At 35.4% G+C, this 27,662-nt stretch overlaps 2 protein-coding genes across 4 annotated transcripts; both read left to right on the forward strand.

The window, feature by feature from the left end:
- Positions 1-24,115, forward strand: LOC130960974 (uncharacterized). 3 transcript variants are annotated; one of them, XM_057886555.1, is made up of 6 exons: positions 1-957; positions 1,069-1,383; positions 4,793-4,832; positions 13,606-13,808; positions 19,489-22,719; positions 23,362-24,115. In XM_057886555.1, exon 5 carries the CDS (start codon positions 21,397-21,399, stop codon positions 22,354-22,356), a length of 960 nt encoding a protein of 319 aa, XP_057742538.1. In that variant the 5' UTR covers positions 1-957; positions 1,069-1,383; positions 4,793-4,832; positions 13,606-13,808; positions 19,489-21,396; the 3' UTR covers positions 22,357-22,719; positions 23,362-24,115. The 3 variants fall into 3 exon arrangements, 2 of the variants coding, with proteins under 2 accessions (XP_057742538.1, XP_057742537.1); XM_057886554.1 differs by lacking the exon at positions 4,793-4,832 and having other exon boundaries at positions 1-1,383; XR_009079317.1 differs by lacking the exons at positions 13,606-13,808; positions 19,489-22,719; positions 23,362-24,115 and adding an exon at positions 9,787-10,001 and having other exon boundaries at positions 1-1,383.
- Positions 24,116-27,662, forward strand: LOC130960976 (uncharacterized). The gene is made up of 4 exons (XM_057886556.1): positions 24,116-25,943; positions 26,658-26,812; positions 26,910-27,017; positions 27,103-27,662. The coding sequence occupies exons 1-4, from the start codon at positions 25,931-25,933 to the stop codon at positions 27,376-27,378; spliced, it is 552 nt and encodes a 183-aa protein (XP_057742539.1). The 5' UTR covers positions 24,116-25,930; the 3' UTR covers positions 27,379-27,662.

Consider the following 27,662-nt stretch of genomic DNA (forward strand, 5'->3'; position numbering starts at 1 on the left):
AAAATTTCTCCTACTATTATCCCAAATAAGCATAACCCTAAATCTCTAAATCAAACTATTATGGCCTAAAACTTTGCTATTATTAATTTTCACATATATACATAGTGGTGTATATATATATATGTATATATGCATGGAAGTGATGTAAAAAATATGAAGGGCCTTCTAGGTTTATACATATGTATTTGTATCTAGATATGTAAGTTATATATTAAGTTTCTTCTTGTCTGATTTGTTATTTGGGAAGTTTGTTTGCTTTTTGAAACTGAAATCCTCTCTCTGATCATATCTCTAACTTATCTCGATGGGATTTGTATGAATTTTCGACGTATATATAAACTTTAATTATTTAATTGTTTGAATATGAATAAAGGATGAGAAAAGAAACTTCAAAAGTGGATGATCTCTTCTCTACTAAGAAGAAGGAGAAGGAAAATTAACTCTACATATGTGATTAAATTTAAGAATATAACAATCCAAAATTTCATCGATAGAATAATATAATAAAACCTTCGAAGAATTTAGAAGAAGAATACAGTCATCAATCACTGTGATATTATTGTCACGCATGATAATATAACACGAAAATAATAATAATAATTTAATTTTCATTGTAACATCATCATTTTTTTTGTAAGTATAAAGTATAAACCAACACTATATATACTTATCTTAAAAAATTTACACGGATAAAAAAGTATGAAAATTGTATGTTTAATACATAATTTCAGTAAGAATTATTTTGGGAGAAGGGAGAGATTTGTCTATAGAATTAGGTGGATATTTTTTTTTTATATTATAAAGGGGCAAAAGTCCAGAGAAAAGAAAAAACTAATTACAAACTAAACGGGGTAAGGTAACTCCTCTATCATCTTCACTCAAGATTCTCACTACCTCAGGGGGAGGCATATTCCAAAAAATAAACTCTGATTCTATTTTTAAACTCATTTTTGCAAGGTAATCTGCACATTTATTACCTTCTCTATAATTTTGTACAAAAAATATGTTCAAGTCCTTCTTTCTCATGTCATTTATCTCTCTAACATTTGCATTGGGATGACTTTCCAGCTTCTTTCCTCCATTCAAAAGGCTAACCACTGCTGCAGAATCAATTTCCACCACCACTCTTTTGAAGTCCATGGTCCACGCTACATTGAGGCCATTCTTCACTCCCCAGAGTTCTGCCAAAAACGCCATTCCAGCCCCTATCCTGTGGGTGAAGCCTGCGATCCACTTTCCTTCTTCATTCTTGAGGAGCCCGCCGCACCCAATAACAATCGGGTTCCCTTGCGTTGTGCCGTCAGTGTTCAATTTAATCCAACCCCTCGGAGGAGGATGCCAGCCAATGTTTCTCTCAGTTCTTCCTGTCCGCTTTCCGACTAGGTAATCCTTCTCTAATGCTTCTTTAATATCTTGCACCTGTCTGTAGATTTCTTGATCTGGTTGTCGTGGTCTGTTGTAACTAGTATCATGCATTTCTTTATTTTTCTAATACCAAATCCTCCAGCAAGTTGTTATGAAGGTATCTAGCCAATTTAGGTTATCATTCTTCCCTAATTACTTTTGTAAATTCACTCCAATCCAGTCCTCCCAATTTGATTGGAAAAAGCCTGAAATTTCATTACTTTTCAGCAAATTGACCCATATGGTGGATGCTTTGGGACAATTTCTAAGAGCATGTAAAGTATCTTCTATTCCACTATTGCAGAGAGAGCAATTTTCTGTACTACCAAATATCTTTGCCTTTCTTTGGTTTGTCATGATTCTCCTGTGCATAGCTGTCCAAAGAAAAACTTTAGCTCTTTGTGGTCCCTTCCAACTCCAAACCTTTTTTCCAAATGTTATTCCCTTCTTTCGACCAGTTCCTGAGAGATTTATAAGTAGCATTTAAAGAGAAATCACCATCCTGTGATAGTTTCCATCCAATTCTATCATCTTCTAATTCTGCTTGGGGAGCAAGGATAATAATAATTTTTTTCACAATATTTAGGGGCAGATTTTGTTGGAGCTTGTCTATATCCCAGTCTCCATTTAGATTTGTCCAATCCCAAACAAAGCTGTCAGGATCAATTGAGTTAGGATTAAGCGCCAAATTGAGCAGACAACCTTCTTCTTCCACTCATTGATGTTTCCAAAAAAGAATTGATAGTCCATTTCTAATGTAGTAGGTGGAGAAATTTTGAAACATAGGCCATAATTTTATCAACTCCTTCCAAAGAGGGGAACTTGTAGTCTTCACTTTGATTTGATTGTTCAAACTTCCTCCATTGTAGTACTTATGACTTAACACTTTTACCCACAATGCTTCTGGATTTTCTTTGACTTGCCATAAAATTTTGAGCAAAAAAGCATCATTCACTGTTGTTAGGTCACGAAATCCAAGGCCTCCTTCATGTTTTGGCTGACAGAGAGTTTTCCACCCAATCAGATGCATTTTTCGTTGATTGTTGTCCTCACCCCAAATGAAATTTCTTTGGATCTTTTCTACTTCGCGGCAGATTCCTCTCGGAATCCTCTCGTGTTGCATATTAAAATTTAAGGCTGAACTCAACACTGATTGTGCTAGAGTTAATCTCCCTACAAGGGACAGACATTTGCCCTTCCACCCCTTAAGCTTATTCTGCATTCTTCCCAACAGGTCTTTATAATTTTCTTTCCCCTTTGATGATTAGATTTTTGATGGTTTAGAATTTCACAAATGAATTCTCGTTGCAAGTATAGTTCCTAAACTAAACAATAATCTTTTCATACAAAAAGTTATTTGTCACTAAAACAAACCCCTAAATTTATAAACCGAAGTATTCAAACCTCGGGTCGTTCTCCCTAGGAATTACAATAAAGTGTCTTGTTATTGGTTGTGAGTTATTTTGGGGTTTTTGAGATTTTAGACAAGAAATATAAATGGCAAAGAAAATAAACTAACAACTAATAAAGCTCTTGGCAAGATATGAGTACTAGAAGTCCTATCCTAGTTATCTTCCTCAATTGTGATAACAAATTTTTCATTACTCCCACTTAGTTAACCTCTAACCATGGAGGAAAGTCAAGTGGATGAATCAATTTGATTCCTCAAGTCCTAATCAACTCCTAAAGGAAAGACTAGCTTTAGAGGCATTCAAATCAATTAGCAACTTCTAATTGTCAATCAACAAAGGGATTAGATAACTCAAGAGTCACTAATTACTCTACCAAGGCCAAGAGGAACAAAAGCTACACTAAAATACAACCAAGCATTTCATCAAACACTTGGAAGGCACAAAAGAAAAGCAAAGCAAATTGACAACAAGAATAGAATCTAACAACATTTATTGCAATGAATTAACAACAACAATTAAAAGAAATACATTTATTATGAATTACCTTTTATTGAATTGGAAGAAAGTAGAAGGAACAATATTAGATCTACAACAAAATATAAGAACAACATAAAGGAAATTACAACAAAAGAATAGAGGAAGAATGAGTGTAACAACAAGGAATTGAGAAGATAGAAGTAGAAGAAGATGAATCTAAATCTAGATCTAAGAACTAAACCTAATCCTAATTCTAATCCTAGAGAGAAGTGAGAGCTTCTCTCTCTAGAAACTAACTCTAAACTAATCCTAATGAGTGGGAATGAACTAATGTCCATTTGCTCTTCAATCCTTGGCTTTAAATAGCATCTTTGGCGCCAAAGTTTGTTGGGATTGGGCCCCACAACCCTTAAGAATTCGTTGGCCACGTTTTTATTAAAAAATCAAAAACCAACACCGACGCATACGCGCACATCACACGTACGCGTCCATGGGGTAATTCGCAAGGTGCGCGCAAGCGCCAGGTGCACGCGCGCGTCCATGGACGAGTTCAACTTCTTTGACTTTTCATGATTTCTCCACTTTGCATGCTTTCCTCTTCACTCCTTTGATCCATTCCTAGCCTTTTCAATCTGAAATCACTAACAAACATATCAAGGCATCTAGTGGAATCAAAGGTGAATTGAATTTAGCTACTTTAAGGTCTAGAAAGCATGTTTTCACATCTAAGCACAAATAAGGAGACAATCACAAAACTATGCTAATTCATTGAATAAATGAGGGTAAAAGGTACTAAAATCTTTTAAAATCAATACAAGATAAACCGTCAAAACAAGGTTTATCACCCTTCCGATTATTTGTTATCATAGCCCCCAAATATCTGCCTAAGTCTCTTTCTTCTCTAAACCTTGTTAACTTTGTTATCTCATCTTTGGTGTTTGGGTGGGTTTTCTTTGAAAAAACTATGGAAGACTTTTCTTTATTAATCTTCAACCTGGACACATTACAAAACGCCTCCAACACTTCTATGACTCTAGTTATTTGTTCTATAGTTGCCTCTGTAAATAGCAGCAAGTCATCTGCGAACATTAGATGAGAGATGTCTGGTCCTTCTCTTCCAACTCTGATAGCTTTCCATCCTCCATTCTGAACCTGCTCTTCAATGAGATAAGACAGGTCATCCATTGCAATGACAAAGAGATATGAGGATAGAGGATCCCCCTGCCTCAATCCTCTGATAGGGGTAAATTCCTCAGTTCTGTTTCCATTCCATATCACACTATAATTCACTGATTGGATACAGTTCATGATTAGGTTTATAAAGTGGTCTGAAAACTTAAAATTCTGAAGCCTTTTCTTTATGAAACCCCAATTAAACCTATCATAGACTTTTTCAAAATCAATTTTAATAGTCCTGAATTGTTTTTTTCCTTTCATCTTCTTCATAATGTGTATCATCTCTTTTGCTATAAGAATATTGTCTTGTATTTTCTTTCCAGGTATAAAACTGGATTGGTGAACTGCGATCCTGTCATTTAGGTATGGCTTAATTCTGTCCACCATGATCTTTATTATTACTTTGTAGCTAACATTGCACAAAGCAATAGGCCTGAATTGGTTGATAAATTCGGGGTTGTTGATCTTGGGAATCAGGATAAGGAGAGTGTTGTTACACTCTTTGATAAGGTTGGGATTCCTCCAGCAGCTCCAGACAAAATCACACAACTTGCTCTTCATAACTTCCCAATTATTTTTGTATATGAGGGCTGGAAAACCATCGCTTCCAGGTGCTTTTAGGAATCCAATGTTGAATAAAGCCTTCTTGATTTTCCATTCCATAGGTGTTGATATGAATTTCCTGCAATCAGCATCACTAAAATCAGGTGACGCTATTGTTAAATTATCAATTGGACAAAAAGTTACCTCTTCTTGATAGATTCTCTGAAAGTGGTTGATGATGTGAGTCTTTAAGTTATCTTCATCTTCTATCCAATTTCCGTTTGTGTCTCTCAACTTTAAAATCTTATTCTTTCCTCTTCTTATGATGGTTTTTGTATGATAGAATCTAGTATTTCTATCTCCCTCGATAATTCATTTTTGCCTTTATTTTTGCATCCAAAAGGTTTCCTCTCTATCCAAAATGTCATTGAGATCTTTATTTAATTTTTGCTCTAACTCCTCCAAAAAGGGGTTATTTCTATAAGAGGCACTCCTTTGGATTCATGTGATTCTGTTCATTATAGTTCTCTTAGCTTTGAATATGTTTCCAAAAATATCTTTATTCCACTTCAGCAAATCATCCTTTAGGTTTCTTAAAGATGAAGGGAGGGTGTTATCTATGTTCCAGCTGTCTTTGAGGCAGTTTTGAAAGTCTGGATGGTGAGTCCACATAGCCTCAAATCTAAAGGGTTTTTTGTCTTCTCCGTTAACAAGCTTCACATTCCGAATGAGGATGGGATGATGATCTGAGTTTGTTCTGGTAAGAACTTCAGTAGTCGCTTCATGAAATCTCGTTCTCCAAGAGTGGTTTGATAGAGCTCTATCCAGTCTCTTAAAGACCCTGTCTTGACCTTCCCATTTAGGACCTTTCCAAGTAAATCTAGGGCCAACGAACCCCAGATCTATGAGTCCGCAACTATTGATCCAATTTGAAAAAATATTGCACGCTCTGATATTTACTGCTGCCCCTCCTTTCTTTTCCGATGCTTCCTTAATTTCATTAAAATCTCCAGCTATGAGCCAATCTCCTGCCATTGAGTTCGCAACGTGCAAAAGCTTTGGCCACAAAATTTTTCTGATTTGATTATTTGGACTAGCATAGAACGCAGTTAAATACCACTCTTTCTCTCCGTGGGCTTGAACTCTAACATGTATGTATTGACTATGCATTTCCATCATGGTGATGTCAACGTCCATCCTATTCCACCCACAAACCTTTGAGCTTCCTCTCTTATGAATTTTGTAAAACCAAGATGTTGAATAACTCTAGTGATTGTATCTCCACTACATTTAGTTTCAAGAAGAATAGTGATGTCAGGTTTGTATTGGTTTATCATATTTTTAAGAGTGCGTCTAAAGGTACCACTAGCCGCACCTCTCACATTCCAAATTAGACTAATCGTTAAACAGAAACGAAAAATAAATAAAAACCAAAGGATACATAAGAGACAACATCAGGCTAAGTGCATCTGAGTGTCATTCAGCACACTACTGACAGGGGTTGTAAAATCAACTCCCTTGAGTAAGCTTTGATGTGTATCTTTTTCTTCATTCTCTGTCTCCATCATCTCCTTTCCTCATTTATCTGTGACCATGGGATCAGGTGGCTTTCTTTCATTTGGTGGGGATTGGATTGAGGGTGCAATCTCTTCTTCCATTATTGTTGGTGAAGAGAAATTATCCTCCAGCCAATTTTCTTCATGGTGAATGACTTCTTTGTGGTCTTTGTTGTGTGCTTTTTTTTCTATTTGTCTTTCTCCTTCTTTCTTGTATTGTGGTGCTGTCAAAGAAATTCCTGTAGTTTTAATACCTGTTTTTCTATTATCCACTTCTGTTATTTTTTTTTTGGATTGGGTCAGTTTATTTTCTGCGTTCTTCTTCTGTTTTGTTTGTGTATTTTCTCTATTTGTAGTTTTGTTTTCTTTTATAGTATCATTGTTGTTTCCTTGCTCTTTGATGAATAGATTTTTGACGGTTTAGAATTTTCCAAATGAAATCTCGTTGTAAAGTATAGTTTCTAAACCAAACAATAATCCTTTCATACAAAAGATTGTTTGTCATAAGTAACAAACCCCTAAATTTATAAACCGAAGTATTGGAACCTCGGGTCGTTCTCCCTAGGAATTACAATAGAGTGTCTTGTTATTAGTTGTGAGTTATTTTGGGGTTTTGATATGAAGCATGAAAGATAAATGGCAAGAAAGTAAACTAACAACTATAAAAGGCTCTTGGCAAGGTATGAAAATTAGAAGTTCTATCCTAGTTGTCCTTCTCAATTGTGATGAGAATTGTTCATTGCTACCACTTAGTTAACCCTTACTAAAGAAAGGAAAGTCAAGTGGATGAATTGACTTGAGCCACAAGTCCTAGCCAACTCCCAAGGAAAGACTAGCTTTAGTGCACTCCAAACCAATTAGCAATCTCTTCAATTATCAATCAACAAAGGAATTAGATAACTCAAGTGTCACTAATTACTCTACCTAGGTCAAGAGGAACAAAATCTATACTATATCTAAAAGAGGCATTTCAACAAACACATAGAGTGCAATAGAAGTAAACATTATTAAATGCAAGAATTAAAGGAATCTACAAATACAAAAATAAGAGATCAACAATAGAAAAGCAAAGAAGACACATTTATTATGAATTACCTCTTATTGAATTGGAAGAATGTAGAAGGAACAATACTAGATCTACAACAAAATACAAGAACAACATAAAGGAAATTGCAATAAAAGAATGGAAGAAGAATGAATGTAACTACAAGGAATTGAGATGTAGAAGTAGAAGAAAGCAAAGATTAAAATCTAGATCTAAGAACTAAACCTAATCCTAATCCTAATTCTAGAGAGAAGAGAGAGCTTCTCTCTCTAGAAACTAACTCTAACTACTAAACTAAACTAATGGTCAAAAGTTAAGTTGATTCCTCTTCAATCCTTGGCTTAAATAGCATCAGAAATGAGTTGGATTAGGCCCACAAGGCTTCTAAAATCGCTGGCCACGTTTTGCTTTAAGTAGACTAGGTGGCAGCAACGGCGCGTGCGCGTACTATGCGTGTGCGCGCCACCATACGTGTGGCAACTATGGCAAATATTATATCGTTTCGAAGCCCTGGATGTTAGCTTTCTAACCCAACTGGAACCGCATCATTTGGACCTTTGTAGCTCAAGTTATGGTCGTTTAAGTGCAAAGAGGTCGGCTTGACAACTTTCCGGTTATTTCATTTCTTCATGAGTTTTCCAACTTTTCATGCTTCTTTCTTCATTCCCTTGATCCAATCTTTGCCTTCTAAATCTGAAATCACTTAGCAAACATATCAAGGCATCTAATGGAATCAAGGAGAATTAAATTTAGCTATTTTAAGACCTAAAAAGCATGTTTTCACTCTTAGGCACAATTAAAGGAGAATATAGAAAATCATGCTATTTCATTGAATAAATGTGGGTAAAAGGTGATAAAATCCCCTAAATTCAATACAAGATAAACTGTCAATTTGGGGTTTGTCACTCTTCTCTTTGTGCTTCTTCAATCCTTTCCTCAAGCTCTGGTGTCGAGTCTTCCACTTGTAGAACACTATATCTGGACTGGTTTTCTTTGTTGCTCTGATTCTCTTTAGCTCTGCTTGATCCGCCTCCCTGTTTTGGCCTCTACACTACCATCCATGCTCCATAGTTGTCATTCTGCTCTACCATAATTTGCTTGCCTTTATCTTTTTTTATCAGATTGCTTTTCATTGCTGGTTCTTCTGCAATTTGCTCATTTTGTTTTTTATAATGATTTTCTTCTTTTTCATATGTTCTTTGTTCGCTGCTTTCCACTCTTGCTGTCACATCTATCTCTTTTCTTACATTGCAATGCTATTGATCATGGTCTATTCTTCCACATGAAAAACAGATTTGGTGGATTCCTTCATACTCAACATGGTACTCTTCTCCATTAATCAAATACTTTTTCATCAAAGGTTTGGTGAGATCTACCTCTACACATAGACGGGCGAATTTTTCTCTACACAGATTAGCTGTGTTATTGTCAACCTTCACCGTTCTTCCAATAAGATTACCTATTTTCCTCAATATGATTCTGTCATAAAGCTCAATTGGCAAACCCGGTAACCTCACCCATGCTGTGATTTTGTCAATTGTAGCTCTTAGTGGATTAAAGTTTGGCTCCCACAGTCTGACGGTTAGGTAGTGGTCATAAATCTTCTAAGGTCCCTCCATGAGGGCAAAGTCAAAATCCTCACTAGCATAGAATTTGACTAGATAAAAATCGTTGCTTAAGTCGATAACGTCTACAGTCCCTTTTTTGCTCCACATGGTTTCTAACCTTCTTTTGATAACAGCATATCCCACCCTTCTACCCATCAACTTCACTATTAAGGTATTCCACCATGGCTTCCAAAGCTCTCTCTCAATAGCATCGCTAATGACGATATTATAGAGGCCCTCTTTTGTCTTCTCTACTCTTATGTTCTCTGTGTTACAAGTGTCAGTTTTCTCTCCCCGATGCTCTTTCTCTTCTTTGCCATCTTCATTGCTTATATTTCCTTCTTTACCAAGTTTAACGATGTCTTCTTCCATTTGGTCTTTAGTAGGTCCACCTCTTACCATATCGGCAAAAGATTTTCCAACTTTAAAGTTCCCCTCTATTTCCATGCTGTCTCGCATCCATTCCTCATCTCTTGGTAGGAGGAGTTGAGTGCCAGTGAAACCTTCTCCCTCTTTTCTGACCTTTTTAATGCTTCTCTTAAGTTGGTCTTGCTCTTCTACTGTAGGTTGATGCTCATGAGAGGGTCCCGTAGGACCTCTGGCACCGGACATCAGGCGATAAAAGTTTCAAACGGGCAGAAAAACCAAAATTGTACGGAGAATTAGGTGGATATGTTATAGAAGTTTTGATACCATACAATGAATTTTTTTTTTTTGGACAGGTACAATGAAAATATTTAATTGGTAAACTTTTTACAACTATTGCACTAGAAAACAGTAATTTTATGGGCTTTAATATTTTTAATTTGGGCTTTCTTCTGCATGCATCTTGTGACCAATCAAAAAACAAGCTTGTTATAGTACAAAATTTTTGTTAGGCCAGAAAAAAGTTGTCATGATCCACCCAAAATTGTTGGCTCCTTGGAGTATTGACTCGTCCAAAAAAATAAAAAAAGATTTACATGCTTAGTTGGATAATGGAGCAAAAATATTAAAATTTATATGGACAAAATCATCAAACAAAATTCCAACCCAAAAATGAGAATTAAAAAAAACTGAAGCCATATTTTTTTTGGTGTCTCACTGAAGCCATATTGTTCCATTATAAAACCACATACATAATGACCCAAAAAAAAAAAAAAAAAAACTACATACATGATTAATTAGTTCATTCACCTTTTTTACTCCATTATTTTTGCATATTATTCTGACATACCTCTTGCTTTGTAACATTGTTAAATTTATGATATCTATATTATCTACTTTTCTCTTAAGATAATATATACATACATGGTCACTACAAAAACGAATAAAACGTAAGAGAATCGTAGCCTGTGTTTTTACCACATTTTACTATATATCTTTCAACAAGGAATCAATTTTTAACTACTTAACAATAGTTAATTTTTTATTTTAGAATTTTATTTAACATTAATTTTTGGAGGATTTAGAATTTAGAATTTAAAATAAAAAATAATTTCAAAAAAATTAGTTAATATTAGTTTGAAAAAGTAGGTTTCTAATTTAACTCTATATCTTTATATTGATTCATGAATTAAGCCATTAGAAATTATATCAGCACTTGCTCGTGTATTTCTACAACATTCTAACCAATTTTTAGTCCAATAATATATGCTAACAAACATATTTTCAGCAAATAAAGTATGCCTATTTCATTATACACATACAAGTATCTTCTTTATCCCAAGCTTGCATCAAATAAATTCAGCAACTTGTACTAATAATAATTCCTCAAAGAGCTATAATATGTTCAATATAATTTATTGCGGACAAGTTTAATATATACAGTTTGAACGAAAGCATGCACAATTATTTTTTTTTCCCATTTTTTTCTTATATATAGCTAGTGGACCACATCTGACTAATAAGTTCTTTTTTCTTTTTTCCACATGTAACAAACCTTATCCAAAACTATGAGTATTATATATTAGAGAGAAGACTTATCTAGCTAGCAACTATTAATGAAGTTATCAAAATTAAAGTACTAATATATATATATATATATATATATATATATATATATATATATATATATATATATATATATATATATATATTGGTTAGTTGTCTTTCTAACTCCCATGAACTTTGGCTTTAATCATTTTCAGAAAGAATCTAAAGCTTTTTTGAGTTTTTCCTTTATGGAAAGTTGTTTAGAAAAGTTTGATGTGTAATAAGGTTCCCATATGCAAAATCACACTTTCATGGTTGACACAATAGACCCTAAAATAAAGAAATAAGGACCAGGGGGAAATACATTTAAATTTTAGTAATCAAACCCTTATGCTCTCTATTATGTCATATATATTTTTTCACGTTTAGATTTTATTAATATAATCTTCCACTTTAATACTAAAAATCTTGAGTTTTCATCATTTTTGGATCAATAAATCCAATCATGTTGTTAGGTGATGATGTTAGACATTCATATTCATTTTTTATATTCATATACATATAGCATAGCTAAAATTAACTTCTTTAATTAAATGTTAAAAGTTCAATTTTCATCGTGAGTAAAATTTTTTTGGATTCTGCTAGGAAGACAATGAACTATTTATACAATATTGAATTACAAAATAAACATCCTCTATATTATCTAGCGCTCTAATACCATGTCATGATACCACTCATCCCAAAAGCTTCAACTGATAGAAAAAAGTAACACTAATAATTATATCTCTAATACTCCATAAACATCCATTGTACACATTGTCAAATATTCCATTGGCTCCTCATACTTTTTCAATTTTTTTTTAAATTTTAGGTTAACTACTATTTCAACTATTCAACCTTCTTAAATTGCCTTTAAATTTGTGAGACATTAATCAATATATATATATATATTCATCAGATATATATATTCATCAGGTTGTGAATTTTTTTTATAATATCGCTAATAAATAAATAAATAACATTTATATATCATATATGTCAACGAGATATAACTTAAATGACATAATCTCTTCATACTCACCTAAAAGGTTGCGAATTCAAGTCTCACTCATAACTTAAAAAAAAAAACATTTATATACTATACTTCAATTATATTTGATCAATAAATATATTGAATTCCAACAAATTAAATAAAATACAAACTAAGTAGCCTCTAGAGATAGTAGTGCATATCATATCATGATATTTGGAGTGTGCTAGATGCATGTCTATTGCTCATGAGTCACTATCTATACACTATCTATACGTACAACATACAACATTTCCTTGTTGATTCCCTTGTTGTCAACCTCATCAGCATGTAGATTTTTTTATTATTATAATTTTTGTCTTTGTTATTCTTCTGTTATTTTGGCAACTCGTCAAATAGTACGGAAATCAAAGTGGTATCACACTTAGCATAGCACTTTGTGTGGTCGGGGAAGGGCTAAAGAGTGTGAGGGGCATGATTTCAATATCACAATACATATGTATTGATGCATGCATCCAAACATATAGTTGATTGAAAAAGTTGTGTGTTTATTCCTTGTTGATTTTGTATAATAATGTATAGTGTATGTTTGGTGATAAGTATATATTTTAGAATGTGATCTAGCATTACTGTACTTGAAGGTACTTGCATGTGATCATATTTATATTTGAATTACATGTCTCTTATTGGATCCATAGGATGAGAAGCATAGTTATCTTTGAATTCTATATAAAACCATTAACTTATAAAGTATGCAAGGGTTTACTTATTAAAAGTTATCGTATATGAGTAATTTTAAGGAATCAATATATTATATATAGCAGTTAATTTCAGTCCATTTTAATTAAAGTAGGCTGTCAAATAAATTCAGCATGAAATTCACTAAAGATTTTTTTTTAGTTGAGATATTTGACATATATGAAGAGTAAAGTTCAAAAGCTCAACAAAACAAAATAAGTTTTGAGCCAATAAAAACAACATCACCAAATCTTACAAGAGGTACGCCAAATTCACAACCCCACACACACAAAATGTAAATCAAAACAACACTTCTTAACCAAAAAAAAAAAAATCTAAATGTCTAAACATCATAAGAAAAACGTTGGATACCATCGGATTTATCACCAGATTTAGTTTCAAAGGATAGCAGCAAGTTTACTGGCGGATTCAGATTTTCAACGATAAATTTGCCGGTAATAATTGGAGGGAAAAAAATTGGCGCGATCATTACTGTCAGATTTAGGGAGAAAATCCAACGGTAAGGTAATTAAATGAAACGCATAGTTTTGGTCACAGACTGTGCGTTATCGGTAGATTTTTTTTACGGTAAATCCACTAATAAAATTGACCATAAATTTAAATTTGCGAACCCTTCCCTTCCATTACTGCAACATCATTAACCTCACTTCTCTCCCCCTTTCTATTTTTCTGTCGCCGTCAGCCCCCATCGCCATCATTCGGTGCCATTGTGCCATTTCGCCGTCATTGACTACTTTCCACGACTCCATCCGTTGTCGTTGAGGAGCATCCACTTGGAGGTTGTTTCTACCATGAAGGAGCTTGTTTCTTTTTTGCGAGTTGTTGCCTCTGTTATTTGCCGCTTGCCTCTATCAGCTGTAATGCTATCCTTCCTCCTTCGTTCAGGTATGTCTTCTTAGCTTCCTTCTTTTTTGACATTATTGGTATCTGCTAAACCGTAACTCTACACTTTTTTGTCCTCTTTTTATCAGGTTAATTATTTTCTTGGTTTTTTTAGATTGCATTATGACTCTGTATTTATGGATTGATGATTAAATATTGATGTTTATTGTAGTTATCAGAGTCAGTAGTTCTTGACTGCATTGATTTATTGATACCGAAAGGCTTTTCTAGAATTTTTGATACTATTATCAAGAAAATTTTTGATTGATTGTCCTCAACAAACTCATCAATTAGTATTAAATAGGTAAAATTAAGATTGATATGTGCTTAATTGATAAAATTAAAATGTTTATTCCCTTGTTTCTTGATGTTGTTGTTTCATTCATAGTTTAGATAGCAGCTAAAAATTCTGTACTAACCTGTTCTTTGTTTATTTTATTTTTTCTGCATAATAACATTGTCAAAAAAGAACTAAGATCATCAAATGTATCTGATTCTAACTCATCAAGAGATCAACCTAGTAAGCAAATTTTAGGTTTGTGTTTTAACCTTTTAACATGCTGATATACCCTGTTACAGTGGCTAACCAATCATTTTGTTAGTCAATTCATAAACACTTATGTTGACTTTATTATTAAGTATTTTATTTGTAGAATAGTCTTATATAGAAGCTTCTCTATATACATGGCAATTAAATGAACAGTTAATATCTTGAAATAAAATTATATACTACTAAGGTTAGACATAATGTGAAATCAGTATTAATAGTAACAAGTATGTAGAGTAAAAGTCATCTATTTGTGGGAGCTTTTTAAGGGAAGCTTTTTTTTTTTTTAAACTTATTCATTGATAGATGTATATTTTATACTTCGATTTAAAATTAGCATGTTGGGTATTCTATGTACCTATTATGCATTAGTTTTTTCCTCACACTTGCTGTGTGGCTTGCTTTTTTTGCGTTTACATTGTGCTTTTTATTGTTGTGGGATTTGAATTTTTCATTGTGCTCGTTTTTTTGCCTTTACATTGTGATTTAAATTTTTATTGAGTTTTATTACTGAACTAACTATGTTTTTTATGGTTTATTTTACTTATTTTAATCTTAATTTATTATCTTGATCTATGTCTATAATTTTAATTTAGATTTATTTTCAAAATTCAAATAACATCTTTCGTTTAACAGTTATCTATGCACATTCTCATTGTCATAGCTCATTAATGATTTTTTTAATTTATTTCTTTAACTATATTACTAGGCAGTATACTATCAAAAATTACATTATGAAGAACAAATAAAGGATCTTTTGAAAAAGAATGATTACAAGGGAGTGGTATCTTTAGTGGAGGAGTTTGAGACTGAAGATGAAATGCCAAAAGATTTGTTCTTACTTGTTCATGTTCAAATGAGATTTCTGTTATTTTTTTACTTGTATTTTGATATTTGAACTTATTTGTGAATTTTTAACTAGAAATTATTATAGGAAATTATAAAAATTTTAATTTTGTTAGTTTAAAATTTATTAAATTTAAATATTTAAAATTATATTTTGAATTTTGAAACAAAATTTTTAAAAATTAATTTTTAAGTTTACCGTCAGATTTACTGTCGATTAAATTTGCCAGTAACTATCAATTTAATTATTAATAATAAATTCGACGATAACAAGCTCCAGAATTTTACCAATTAAAAGTTTATATTCACCGCTAAATTTATCGGTAATTAGCGACGGACCACTACAAGAAAAATACTAAGTACCATCGAATTTACCATCAGATTTAGCGTTGGCTTTATCGGCAAATTTACTGACAGTTTTGTGTGGGGTTCGTCATGTCAAATAATTACTGGCAAATTTCTATTTCCGACGATAAATTCGCCCCTAATAATGGGAGAAAAAAACGAGAAAAATAGGCACGAACTTTAGCATCAGATTTACTGTAAAAAAATCTAGCAGTAGACGCTTTTAGTGAAACGTTGCATTTAGGCACCCGCACCGGAAATCCGACAGTAATCGACTAATTGTGCCCTAAATTCAAACCGCGGACCCTCTTTCCTTCATTTCGAATTTCGCTCTCCCTCCCTCTCTCTCTCTCTCTCTAACCTCTCGCCTTCCTCTCTCCCTCTTTAACTATTCGCCTCTCTCACTCTCTCTCTCTCTAACTCTCTCATATCTCCTCTCCATCAACATCCTCCCCTCCAGCAGCCCCCTCTGACGGCACCATCTTACCATTCTGATGCCGTTGCTGCTGGAAACGCCTCTGTCGCCGCTGCTGCAAACGCTTCTGTCGCCGCTTCTGCTCTTCTTCTTCTCGGCGCTGGCGTGAGGTCAGAAGTTCCTGCTATTCTTACTTGTTATTAGTTATTATAAAGTAGGATTTGTGTTGATTATTGTTGATTTGTGTTTATTATTCAGGTTTTTTATTGAAGTTTCCATTATATATATTTTTCCAGTATTGTTAATTTGTTCTTAATCTTTTAATTGAAAATTTATTTTGGTGCTTTAATTTCCTTTTAAAGTTTTTTGCTCCTTCAATTAGATGATAATTTAGAATCAATTAGAGAAGTTATAAAAATTAGCTTGACAATGAAAAAATTAAAATAAATTATATGATTTAGGATTTGTTAGTTTTACAAATTTAGAATGTTTTGAAAGTTTAGTAAATGTGTGTATTTGATTATATTAGTAACAATGCTTGAAGCCTCTTGGTGGGTGGATTAGGATTTGAACCCTTGTATGTTATCTTAATAATGATTAAAAAAATTAAAACATAATAGAATTTAAAGTTATATAACTTTCTCATATTATGTGATATGAGTTTGAAACTTATTTTAAATCAAACTTGGAGGTGTCTAATATATCCCCACCAAAATTTAGGAGCAATGAGTTACAATTGAATTTTTCATAATTTTTGTAAAAACCTTACTGCCTGCTATTTTTCAGAAATGGCTAGGACAGGAGCAGAACTTTAAAAATTTGTACAAAATTAAATTTTAAAGCAATTGCAATGAAAGTTTATTTAAATTAAAGCTTAGGATAATGTATTTCTTTAAATAACTTTAATGTAGTTTATTTTTATTAAGCATTTTGAATTATTAATGAATATGTTTAGCACATTTTTAATTGGTATGCTCTTCGCAGACATGACGACTAGTAGAGGTGTTGTGGATCAGCCTAGTGATCGTGGTCGTGGTAGATAGGAATGGCAATAGGTAGGGTAGGGTAGGGTTTGGACTCTACCCTAATCTTACCTGCGGGTTGAAAACTTTCTTAAAACTCTACCCTACCTTACCCGCGGGTTCAGAATCTCTCAACCCTAGCCGTATCCGCACCCTAAAGTTCTAAACTCTACCTTACCAGACTCTACCTGCAGAAAAATAAAAAATTTTCAAGCAAATATAAAATTCAACCATTCTAAATTTTATACATATTAATAAAATAGAAAATAAAAAACTAAGTTCAAATTAAAATTAAAAATAATAAAATCTTAAAGAAATCCAACATAAAATTCCAAATAATATGATCATCAACTAGCTTAGTGGTTATTTCAAATTTTTCTTCACTACATACAAACTTATATATATATATATATATATATATATATATATATATATATATATATATATATATATATATTAGGGGTGCGGGTAGGGTAGGGTAGGGTATATCCTAAACCCGTACCCTACCCTACCCGCAGGCAAATTCGTACCCTACCTAACCTACCCGCAGCGGGTAAGGTAGACAACTGATGTGTGATCATCTTTCCTATCTTTTCCTAGTGAATTTACACTTGAATTGCTAAGTTTAATCAAGATTTAATATATTTTAGCCACTATGAATGCTACTTTGAGTCGTGTGCAATTCTATTTATTTCAAGTAGCACTTTGGACGAAGTTGACAGAGTTTTTGAGAAAAAACAAAGCTACAGTAGAATAAGGACTTGAAGCCAAACTTGGACTCTCCAAGTTTGGCGCCAGAAAGCACTACAATTCCCATTGCCTTCTGCCTCACCAGTGCCAAATTTTCCAAGTTTGGCGCCACACTCATTACTCTCAAAAGGAAGCACACGTACGACTTGAAGCCAAACTTGAGTTTACTTAAGTTTGGCGCTGGCAATGAGTCTCCAAGGAGTGCATGCAGGCAACTTGATGCCAAACTTGAGAAATCTCAAGTTTGGCACCAACTCAAGGAATGCCAAGGAGTGCATACTGACCACCTCACGCCAAACTTGAAGACGCTTAAGTTTGGCGCCAGCAAAGACCTTTAAAGGGAAGCTTTCGGTTTGTTTCAAGTCAAACTTGAGGTTACTCAAGTTTGGCACCACACATAACAACAATAGTGGTCCCCATTCATCCAAGACAAGGCTGCACGCAGAGTTACATTAAACTTGATTAAGTTTTATTTTATTTTAAAATAGGAAAGATATTATTTAGTTTCAGGAAATATAATTTACATTAATTAGGATTAGATATAAAAGGGAAAAGAATAAGCCCTTCGGGCTCTTCTCTTCTCTTACCTCATTTCGCAATTTACAGTTTTACAGAATCCTAATTTTCTCTCTGAACCATGAGCAACTAAATCTCCACTGTTAAGGTTAGGAGCTCTATCTATTGTATGGATTGATAATAATACTTTTCTATTTTAATTCATGCACTGATTTATAATTCAAGAATTATTTTCGTTCTTTATCTTATGAATTTGGGTGGAACGGAAGTATGACCTTGGTTCTAATTGAGTTCTTGTATCACTTGGAAAAGCGCTTTACTTGAACAACAACTTGAAAACAATTTCTCCTAAACTTCTAATTATCTGGACTTAACGGGATACATGACATATAATCCTCTTATATTTGGGTAATTAGGGTCTATGTGGCATATAAACTAGAATTGAACTTCACCCTCTAATTGGAATTAAGTGACCAAAGAATTGGCGGTTGATGAAGGTTAGAGAAGACTAAAAAGGTCTAAGGAATTAGGGTTTAGTCACATATAGTTTGCCATGAATTGAATCTTGCATGATTAAAATAGTTAGTAAGAAAAGTCAATCCGGAAGATAGATATCTCTGAAACCTTAACTATTTCTCCATATATTATTCACAACTTGTTTACTGTTTGCTTCTGATTCTCTCAATTACTGTTTAATGCAATTGAACTCTCAAAACATCATTTTTCGTTGGTCTGACTAAGTAAATCACTTAACCGTTGTTGCTTAATCCATTAATCCTCATGGGATCGACATTCATTCACTTGAGGTACTACTTGGTACGACCCGGTGCACTTACTGGTTAGTTTGTGGGTTATAAATTCCGCACCAAGTTTTTGGCGCCGTTGTCGGGGATTGACTGTGATTGACAACTATTAGTTGTTTGATTGCTTAGATTAGGCATTTTAGTTGTAATTTTGTTTAATTTTACTTAGTATTTTTCAAGAATTAAGTACTAGTATTTTTCGTAATTTCTGAAATTAAGTTTGGTGTCCCCTAATTATTTTTGTTTTAATTTTTCCTATTTATTCCTCTTAAGAATTTCGAAATTTTTTGTTCTAATTTATGTTATAATTTTCGAATTTTCTTGTTTAATTTATTTAGTTGTCTTATTTTATTTCTTTACACAGGTTACCTCACTGGGAATTCTCTACATTCTGACATTGAGAATCCTATTTTTCTTGTTTCTGTCTGTTTATGAGCAGGAACAGAAATAAGGAGCCCCTTTTTTATTTTGATTCTGAACCTGAAAGAACTTTCAGGCGGCGCTTGCAACAAGCTAGGCTCTACAAGGCTAGTGGAAATCTAAGTGAGAATTTTGAAAAGGAAACTGCAGAGTCCACCATGGATCAGAATCATGCTGTGAATACCAATATGGCAAATCTGAATGAGAATGAGCAACCTAGAAGAGTGCTTGGCTCATACACTGCTCCCAATGCAGATCTTTATAGAAAGAGTATTGTGGTGCCTCCTATAGCTACAAACAACTTTGAACTGAAGCCACAGTTGGTTACTCTTGTTGAGCAAAACTGTCAGTATTATGGACTCCCTCAAGAAGATCCAAATCAGTTTATTTTTAATTTTCTACAGATTTGTGATACTGTGAAGACCAATGAAGTGAATCCTGAGGTTTACAAGCTCATGCTCTTCCCATTTCCTTTCAGGGATAGAGCAAAGCTGTGGTTAGATTCTCAACCCAAGAAGAGTCTGGATACTTGGGATAAGGTTGTCACTGGATTTCTGAATAAATTTCTTCCACCAAAAAAGCTGACTAAGCTTAGGGTGGAAGTGCAGACCTTCAGGCAAAAGGATGGTGAGACCTTCTATGAAGCTTAGGAGAGATACAAGCTACTGACCAGGCAATGCCCTCCGGACATATTTTCTAAATGGACTCAGCTAGATATCTTTTATGAGGGCTTGTGTGAAATGTCCAATATGTGATTAGATAATTCTATAGGCAGTTCATTGCACATGAAGAAGATACCGGAGGAGACTACTGAGCTAATTGAGTTGGTTGCTAGTAACCAATATTTATGCTCATCTAACAGGAATCTTGTGAACTCTGAGATCCCTCAGAAGAAAGGCGTATTGGAAGTAGAATCTTTTGATGCCCTTCTTGCTCAGAACAAAATTCTATCTCAGCAGATGAATCTAATTACTCAACAATTTAGTGGGATGCAAGTTTCAGCTGTCAACACTCAGAATGTACCTCAAGAGGCCCTTTATGATATGACAGGTAACTCTATGCAAAGTGAGAACTATGATTATACTCAATCTTCTTCTGAACAGGTCAATTACATCGGGAGTACTCCTAGAAACCCCAATAATGATCCATACTCTAAGACCTATAATCAGGGGTGGAGAAATCACCCAAATTTTGGGTAGAGAGAGCAACCTCAGAGATCATAGAATTTTCACAACAATTCTCAGGGCGGTTTCCAACAGAATAATCATAATAATTGCCAATTTTAGTCTCATCAACAACAACCACGTCAGCAGGAAAATTCTTAGCCCCAGCAGAACACTAATTTAGAAACACTACCAAATAGTTTTATGCAGAAAACTAGAGCTTTCATAAAAAAAACTTGGAGATGTAAGTCGGCCAGTTGAGCAAGCAAATACCTGAGAGGCCTCCAAGTACATTTCCTGGTGATACAATGGTAAATCCAAGAGAAGACTGCAAGGCAATTCAATTGAGAAGTGGTAAAGTAGCTGGTTCTGAGACTAAGGTCAATGAAGAGCTAGTTGAAAAAGAAGCTCCAGAGGAGAAGACAGAAGAGGTGGAGCACGCCCCTCCAAAGCGTGCAGATAACCTATTCCCAGACTCCCTGGACACTCATCCTACATTGCCAAAGGCTCCTGAGTACAAGCCTAAAATGTCATACCCTCAAAGGCTTCAGAAGGCTTCCAAGGACAAGCAATTTTCTAGATTTTTAGAAGTCTTCAAGAAGCTGCAAATCAACATTTCTTTTGCAGAGGCTCTCGAGCAAATGCCTCTCTATGCTAAATTCATGAAAGAATTATTGACTAACAAGAGGAATTGAAAGGAACAAGAAACAGTGGTGTTAACTAAGGAATGCAGTGCTATTATTCAACACAACCTTCTTGAAAAGATGCAGGATCCAGGGAGCTTTGTAATTCCTTGCACCATTGGTGATGTCACTATTCAGAGAGCTTTATGTGATCATGAAGCTAGCATTAATCTCATGCAACTTTCAGTGATCAAAAAGCTCCAAATTGAAGAGGTAAAACCCACTCATATTTCTCTTCAACTTGCTGATCTTTCTATTAAATTTCCTGTGGGTGTTGTTGAGGATTTACATGTGAAAGTAGGGTCATTTATTTTCCCTGCTAATTTTGTTATATTGGATATGAAAGAGGATGCAAAGTCTTCTATTATTCTTGGTAGATCCTTTTTAGCTATAGGTAGAGCTTTGATTGATGTACAAAAGGGTGAATTAATCCTGAGGGTCAATAAAGAACATGTGGTCCTTAATGTATTTGAATCCCTCAAACACCCTAATGATTCTGAAGGGTGTATGAGAGTTGTTATTATTGAACTAATTGATCAAGAGATACTAGAAGCTGCGGTACTTGATGATATCCTGGATCCCCTTTCTGAATATGAATTACTTGAGATTGATAATTCACCACCCCAGAAGGACCTGGTACACATGCCTAAGAGGGAGAAAGATGTTCCCAAGCTTGAGCTAAAACCTTTGCTTCCTTTTCTGAAATATGTGATCTTGGGTGAAAATGATTCATATCCAGTGATTATCAGCTCTTCCTTGAAGCCTGGAGAGGAAGAGGCGCTTATTATAGTGCTCAGGAGCCATAAAATAGCTCTTGGGTGGACCATTGGTGATTTAAAGGGGATTAGTCCAACCAAGTATATGCACAAGATCCTTCTTGAAGATGATGCTAAACCAGTTGTACAACCACAGAGGAGACTTAATCCAACTATGAAAGAGGTGGTCCAAAAAGAGGTAATGAAACTATGGGAAGCCAGTATTATATACCCTATTTCTGATATCCCTTGGGTGAGTCCTGTGCAGGTAATTCCCAAGAAATAAGGGATGACAGTGATCCAGAATGAAAAGAATGAGCTAATTCCTACAAGAACCGTCATAGGATGGAGAATGTGCATATCCTACAGGAGGCTCAACACTGCTACAAGGAAGGATCACTTCCCCCTACTTTTCATTGATCAGATGCTTGAGAGGTTAGCTGATCATGCTTTTTATTGTTTTCTAGATGGATATTCTGGATATAACCAAATTGCAGTGGGTCCTCAAGATCAAGAGAAAACAGCATTCACATGTCCTTTTGGAGTATTTGCTTACAGGAGAATGCCATTTGGACTTTGTAATGCTTCAGCAACTTTTCAGAGGTGTATGCTTTCAATTTTCTCTGACATGGTTGAAAATTTCATTAAGGTATTTATGGATGATTTTTCTATTTTTGGTAATGCTTTTGAATCCTACCTTAAGCATTTATCTCTGGTCTTGAAACGGTGTCAAGAATCAAACCTTGTTTTAAATTGGGAAAAATGTCATTTTATGGTTACAGAAGGTATTGTTCTTGGACACCAAATTTCAAGCAAAGGGATTGAGGTTGATAAAGCCAAGGTTGAGGTAATTGAAAAATTACCACCACCAACTAAAGTTAAGGCAATCAGAAGTTTCTTGGGTCATGCAGGATTTTACAGAAGATTTATAAAGGATTTTTCTAAATTTGCTAAACCATTGAGCAATCTCTTGGTTGCTGATGTTCCTTTTGTGTTTGATACAAAATGCCTGCATGCTTTTGAAACTCTCAAAGCAAACCTTACCTCTGCTCCTATCATAGCTCCCCCTGATTGGGATTTGTCATTTGAATTAATGTGTGATGCTAGTGATTTTACTATAGGAGCTGTTTTAAGACAGAGGCACAGCAAGCTTATACATGTCATTTACTATGCTAGCCGTGTGTTAAATGATGCTCAAAAGAATTGCACAACTACAGAGAAAGAATTATTGTGTATGCTATTGATAAGTTTAGGTCCTATTTAATTGGTTCTAAGGTTATTGTTTATACAGATCATGCTGCTTTGAGGTACCTTCTAACCCAACAGGATTCTAAACCAAGATTAATCAGATGGGTGCTACTCCTTCAGGATTTTGATATTGAGATCAAAGACAGGAAAGGTTCAGAAAATCAAGTGGCTAACCACCTTTCCAGAATTGAACCTGAAGCAGGAGTACAACCACCCAGAGCTGTGGCTGAGACATTTCTGGATGAGCAATTATTTCTCATTCAGCAGGCTCCATGGTTCGCAGACATTGCAAATTACAAGGCCATGAATTTCATTCCAAAGGAGTACAGCAAACAACAAGTGAAGAAGCTACTGACTGATGCAAAATACTACTTTTGGGAGGAGCCTTACCTTTTTAAGAGATGCTCAGATAGTATAATCTAGAGATGTGTCCCAGATGAGAAAACACAGCAGATTCTTTGGCACTGTCATGGCTCTAATTATGGAGGCCACTTTAGTGGTGAAAGGACAACTACTAAGATCCTTCAGAACAATTTTTACTGGCCGACTCTCTTCCGAGACTCAAGAGCATTTGTGAAGAACTGTGACAGATGTGAAAGAGCTAAGAATCTCCCTACCAACCGTGAGATGCCACAGCAGGGGATTCTTGAGATTGAGTTGTTTGATGTGTGGGGTATTGACTTCATGGGACCTTTTTCACCCTCATATTCCAACAACTATATCTTGGTGGCAGTTGATTATGTGTCCAAGTGGGTAGAAGCTGTGGCTCTACCCACCAATGATGCCAAAGTGGTGATGAGCTTTCTTTAGAGATATATTTTTAGTCGGTTTGGTGTCCCAAGGACACTTATTAGTGATAGTGGAAGTCACTACTGTAACAGACAGCTGGACTCACTCCTACAGAGGTATGGAGTCCGTCATAATGTGGCAATCCCTATCATCCTCAGACAAGTGGACATCTTGAGGTTTCTAATAGGGAACTCAAGAGGATTCTAGAGAAGTCCATTAGTGTCTCAAGGAAGGACTGGTCTAGGAAGCTTGATGATGCTCTGTGGGCTTACCGGACAGCATACGAGACTCCTAATGGCATGTCCCCTTATCAGTTGATCTATGGTAAAGCCTGTCACTTGCTAGTGGAGCTGGAGCATAAAGCTTACTAGGCAATCAAGATTCTGAACTTTGATGCTCAGGCTACAAGAATTAAGAGAATGCTTCAGTTGAATGAGCTTGATGAATTCAGATATTCAGCCTACGAGAATGCAAAGCTCTATAAGGAGAGAACTAAGATATGGCATAACAAGAAGATTGCCATCAGAGTCTTTGAGCCATGTCAGAAAGCGCTTCTATTCAATTTAAGGCTTAAACTCTTTCTCGGGAAGCTGAAATCCCGGTGGTCAGGACCGTTTGTAGTAACCAGAGCTTCACCGTATGGTCATGTAGAGATTTAGGAAGAGAATTCTGACAGGAAATTCACAGTTAATGGCTAGAGGTTGAAGCACTATCTTGGAGACGAGATTGATCGCCAAAGGTCTGCTCATCTACTAAACTAGCAGAACTAACCGTCAAGCTAGTGACGTTAAAGAAGCGCTTGTCGGGAGGCAACCCGATAATTTCGTATCCTTAGTTTAATTTCTGTTACGCTAATTTTATTATTTATTTGATTTTATTTGAGTTTCAACTGTTTTTCCTTTGTTTTACGTGTGTTTTGATCATGCAGAATATTTAGAACAGGAACCCGGACACTTAGAAGAATTTTTGACCACCCTGGATATGTATGCTGCAGACTAGGTGGTGCCAAACTTGGTTCCAAGTTTGGCGCTGGATGCTATGCACAGCTTGGAGTTTGCTTCTGGAAGGTTGAAGCTAAACTTGGAAAATTCCAAGTTTGGTACTGGAAACAACGTATAAGGAGGAGATTGGGAAGAGGGTGGCACCAAACTCCAGCTTTTCCAAGTTTGACGCCACCATAAGGTATCACACGTCTCATGCTCTCTGCCAGGGGGATGCCAAACTTGGCTCCCCTGGTGTGAGGCAGAAGGCAATGGGAATTGTAGTGGTTCCTGGTGCCAAACTTGGAGAGTCCAAGTTTGGCTTCAAGTCCTTATTCTGCTGTAGCTTCGTTTCTCCTCGAAAACTCTGTCAACTTCGTCCAAAGTGTTATCTGAAATAAATAGAATTGCACACGACTCAAAGTGGCATTCATAGTGGCACAAATATATTAAATCTTGATTAAACTTAGCAATTCAAATGCAAATTCACTAGGAAAAGATAGGAAAGATGCTCACGCATCAACAATCCTACCCGAACGGATTGGTCCGGGTTGGGTACCCGCTGGCAGGGTATATATTGCCAGCCCTAATGGTAGAGGGAGGGTTCCTGCCGGTACTACTGGGAATTTTGGATCATCTCCCACAACTCCAACTACCCTGGTGAACAGGTTTTGGGTGCATTGGACCAGCCATTCATCATGGTCCTAAATTCTAACTACGTCCCTGCATCTACGGCGACGACGCCTCCAGCGATGGACCCCGTGTCACTGGAATCCTTTCATGGAAGCCAGCTAGTTGATGCCCGTTTGCTACCTCCCATCATACGGATGATGATTTAGCCTGATGGTAGAATCGCGTAAGTACTACTTTAAGTCTTTTATATGCTGAAAGTGTTTGATAACTCGTGATTAGCGATTCTTGATTGTTGATTCTAGTTTTAGTGGATTTAGGGTTGTATGTTTGAATTGCTAAAAGTATTTGATATATCTTGATTAGTGATTCTTGATGATTGATTCTAGTTTTAGTGGATTTAGGGTTGTAGGTTTGAATTTCTGAAAGTGTTTGAGATATCCTAATTATTGATTCTTGATTATTGATTCTAGTTTAGTGGATTTAGTGAATTTATGAATGTTGCTTCTTGATTATTGATTGTTGTTCATTGATTGTTGACAATTAGTGTTGTTCAAGTTAATTGTTGATGGATAGAGTTTGTGTCGCATTCCAGTTATAGATGAAACAATGTCAAAATTTCTAAAAAAATCTCTATATATTTTGGTTATTTGCTTCTAAAGTTTAAATTTACATTACCATATTAGTATGTTTGTGAATTATTGATAGGTTTGCGCCAAAAAACAATGCATGTACTCAGAAGATGACTAACGTCATCAAGTTGATGTACGACCATCCATAGCCGAGCTACAAGAAGATCCTCTCTGAGACAAAAAAGCGATGGTTTTAGAAGTGGGCAGCAAGAACTTAATATAGTCAAACCGTCTTAGCAATTTTATATCTTCTATTTTGTTTAATACAATATATTTTGATTAACTAATTTTAAAGTGTCTTTGTGTAGCTGAACTTTATATGGGTACAAAGAGCATGATGCCCTCATCAGGAAGATATATGACCATCGTATGGGTAGGCGGTTGTAGAGCTAACATGACATCGGTCAAGTTCTCCAAGTATACTAGCAGCTCAGCAACCTTCATGAAGACTAACGCCAGACTGGTATATAGCTTCTCTAATTTTGTTATTAACTTAGTTATATTCTTTGACATATCATTAGTAGACATCCTAACAATTTGTTTTAATGCAACATGTGTAGTCGAAGTCGTTGAATCACGATGCAACATTGGCGAAAACCTTCAAGTACACCCATACTTTGAAGGAGAACAAAGAGAGATTTGCTGATCAACGGTCTGCGGATCATTATGTGAGTAAACATTTGATCTTGTGATATAAAAATTTCAATTAACTGTACAGGTATCGTCCTAAATACACATGAGTCCTACACGTAGAGACTGGAGGCCGCAACTCAGCAATCTCAACAAAGTCGGGAGGACGCCAGTGGTGCTGCTGCTTCAGTTGTTGATCCCGATACGGTTTCGCGGGAGAGCGTCTCAGCGCCATACAAGAATCGCGTACATGGGTTGGGGTCGTTCTTCGCCAGCAGCCTCCGCACTTCCACATTGAGGCCATCATCCGTCTGTGCCACCAATCAAGCCGTCGATCCCGACAAAGGCATTCATTTAAGGCTGCAGGTGCAAGAGCTCAACCGGAACCTTCACGAATAGGCTCAAGAGCTAATTGAGACTTGGGAGAGGTATCAGGAGATCCTCACATGTGTAACCTCCATGGATGACCTCAGGCTGGAGTGGAGGGAGCAGCTGGAGTGGTTTCAGCGGATGGAGCAACAGATGGAGGTGTACCAGGCTCAAATGCGCGCTGCTGGCATCGATTCTGCTGGTGGCAGCAGTAGTGCTGCTGGTGGGACACAGATATCACCACCTCCTCTGCCGCCTCAGTAGGACTACAGGAACGACGACGACTACTACCAGGATCTTTAGTGATTAGGAAT

This window comes from Arachis stenosperma, chromosome 2 (genome assembly GCF_014773155.1).
Source record: "Arachis stenosperma cultivar V10309 chromosome 2, arast.V10309.gnm1.PFL2, whole genome shotgun sequence".
Classification (NCBI taxonomy): domain Eukaryota; kingdom Viridiplantae; phylum Streptophyta; class Magnoliopsida; order Fabales; family Fabaceae; genus Arachis; species Arachis stenosperma.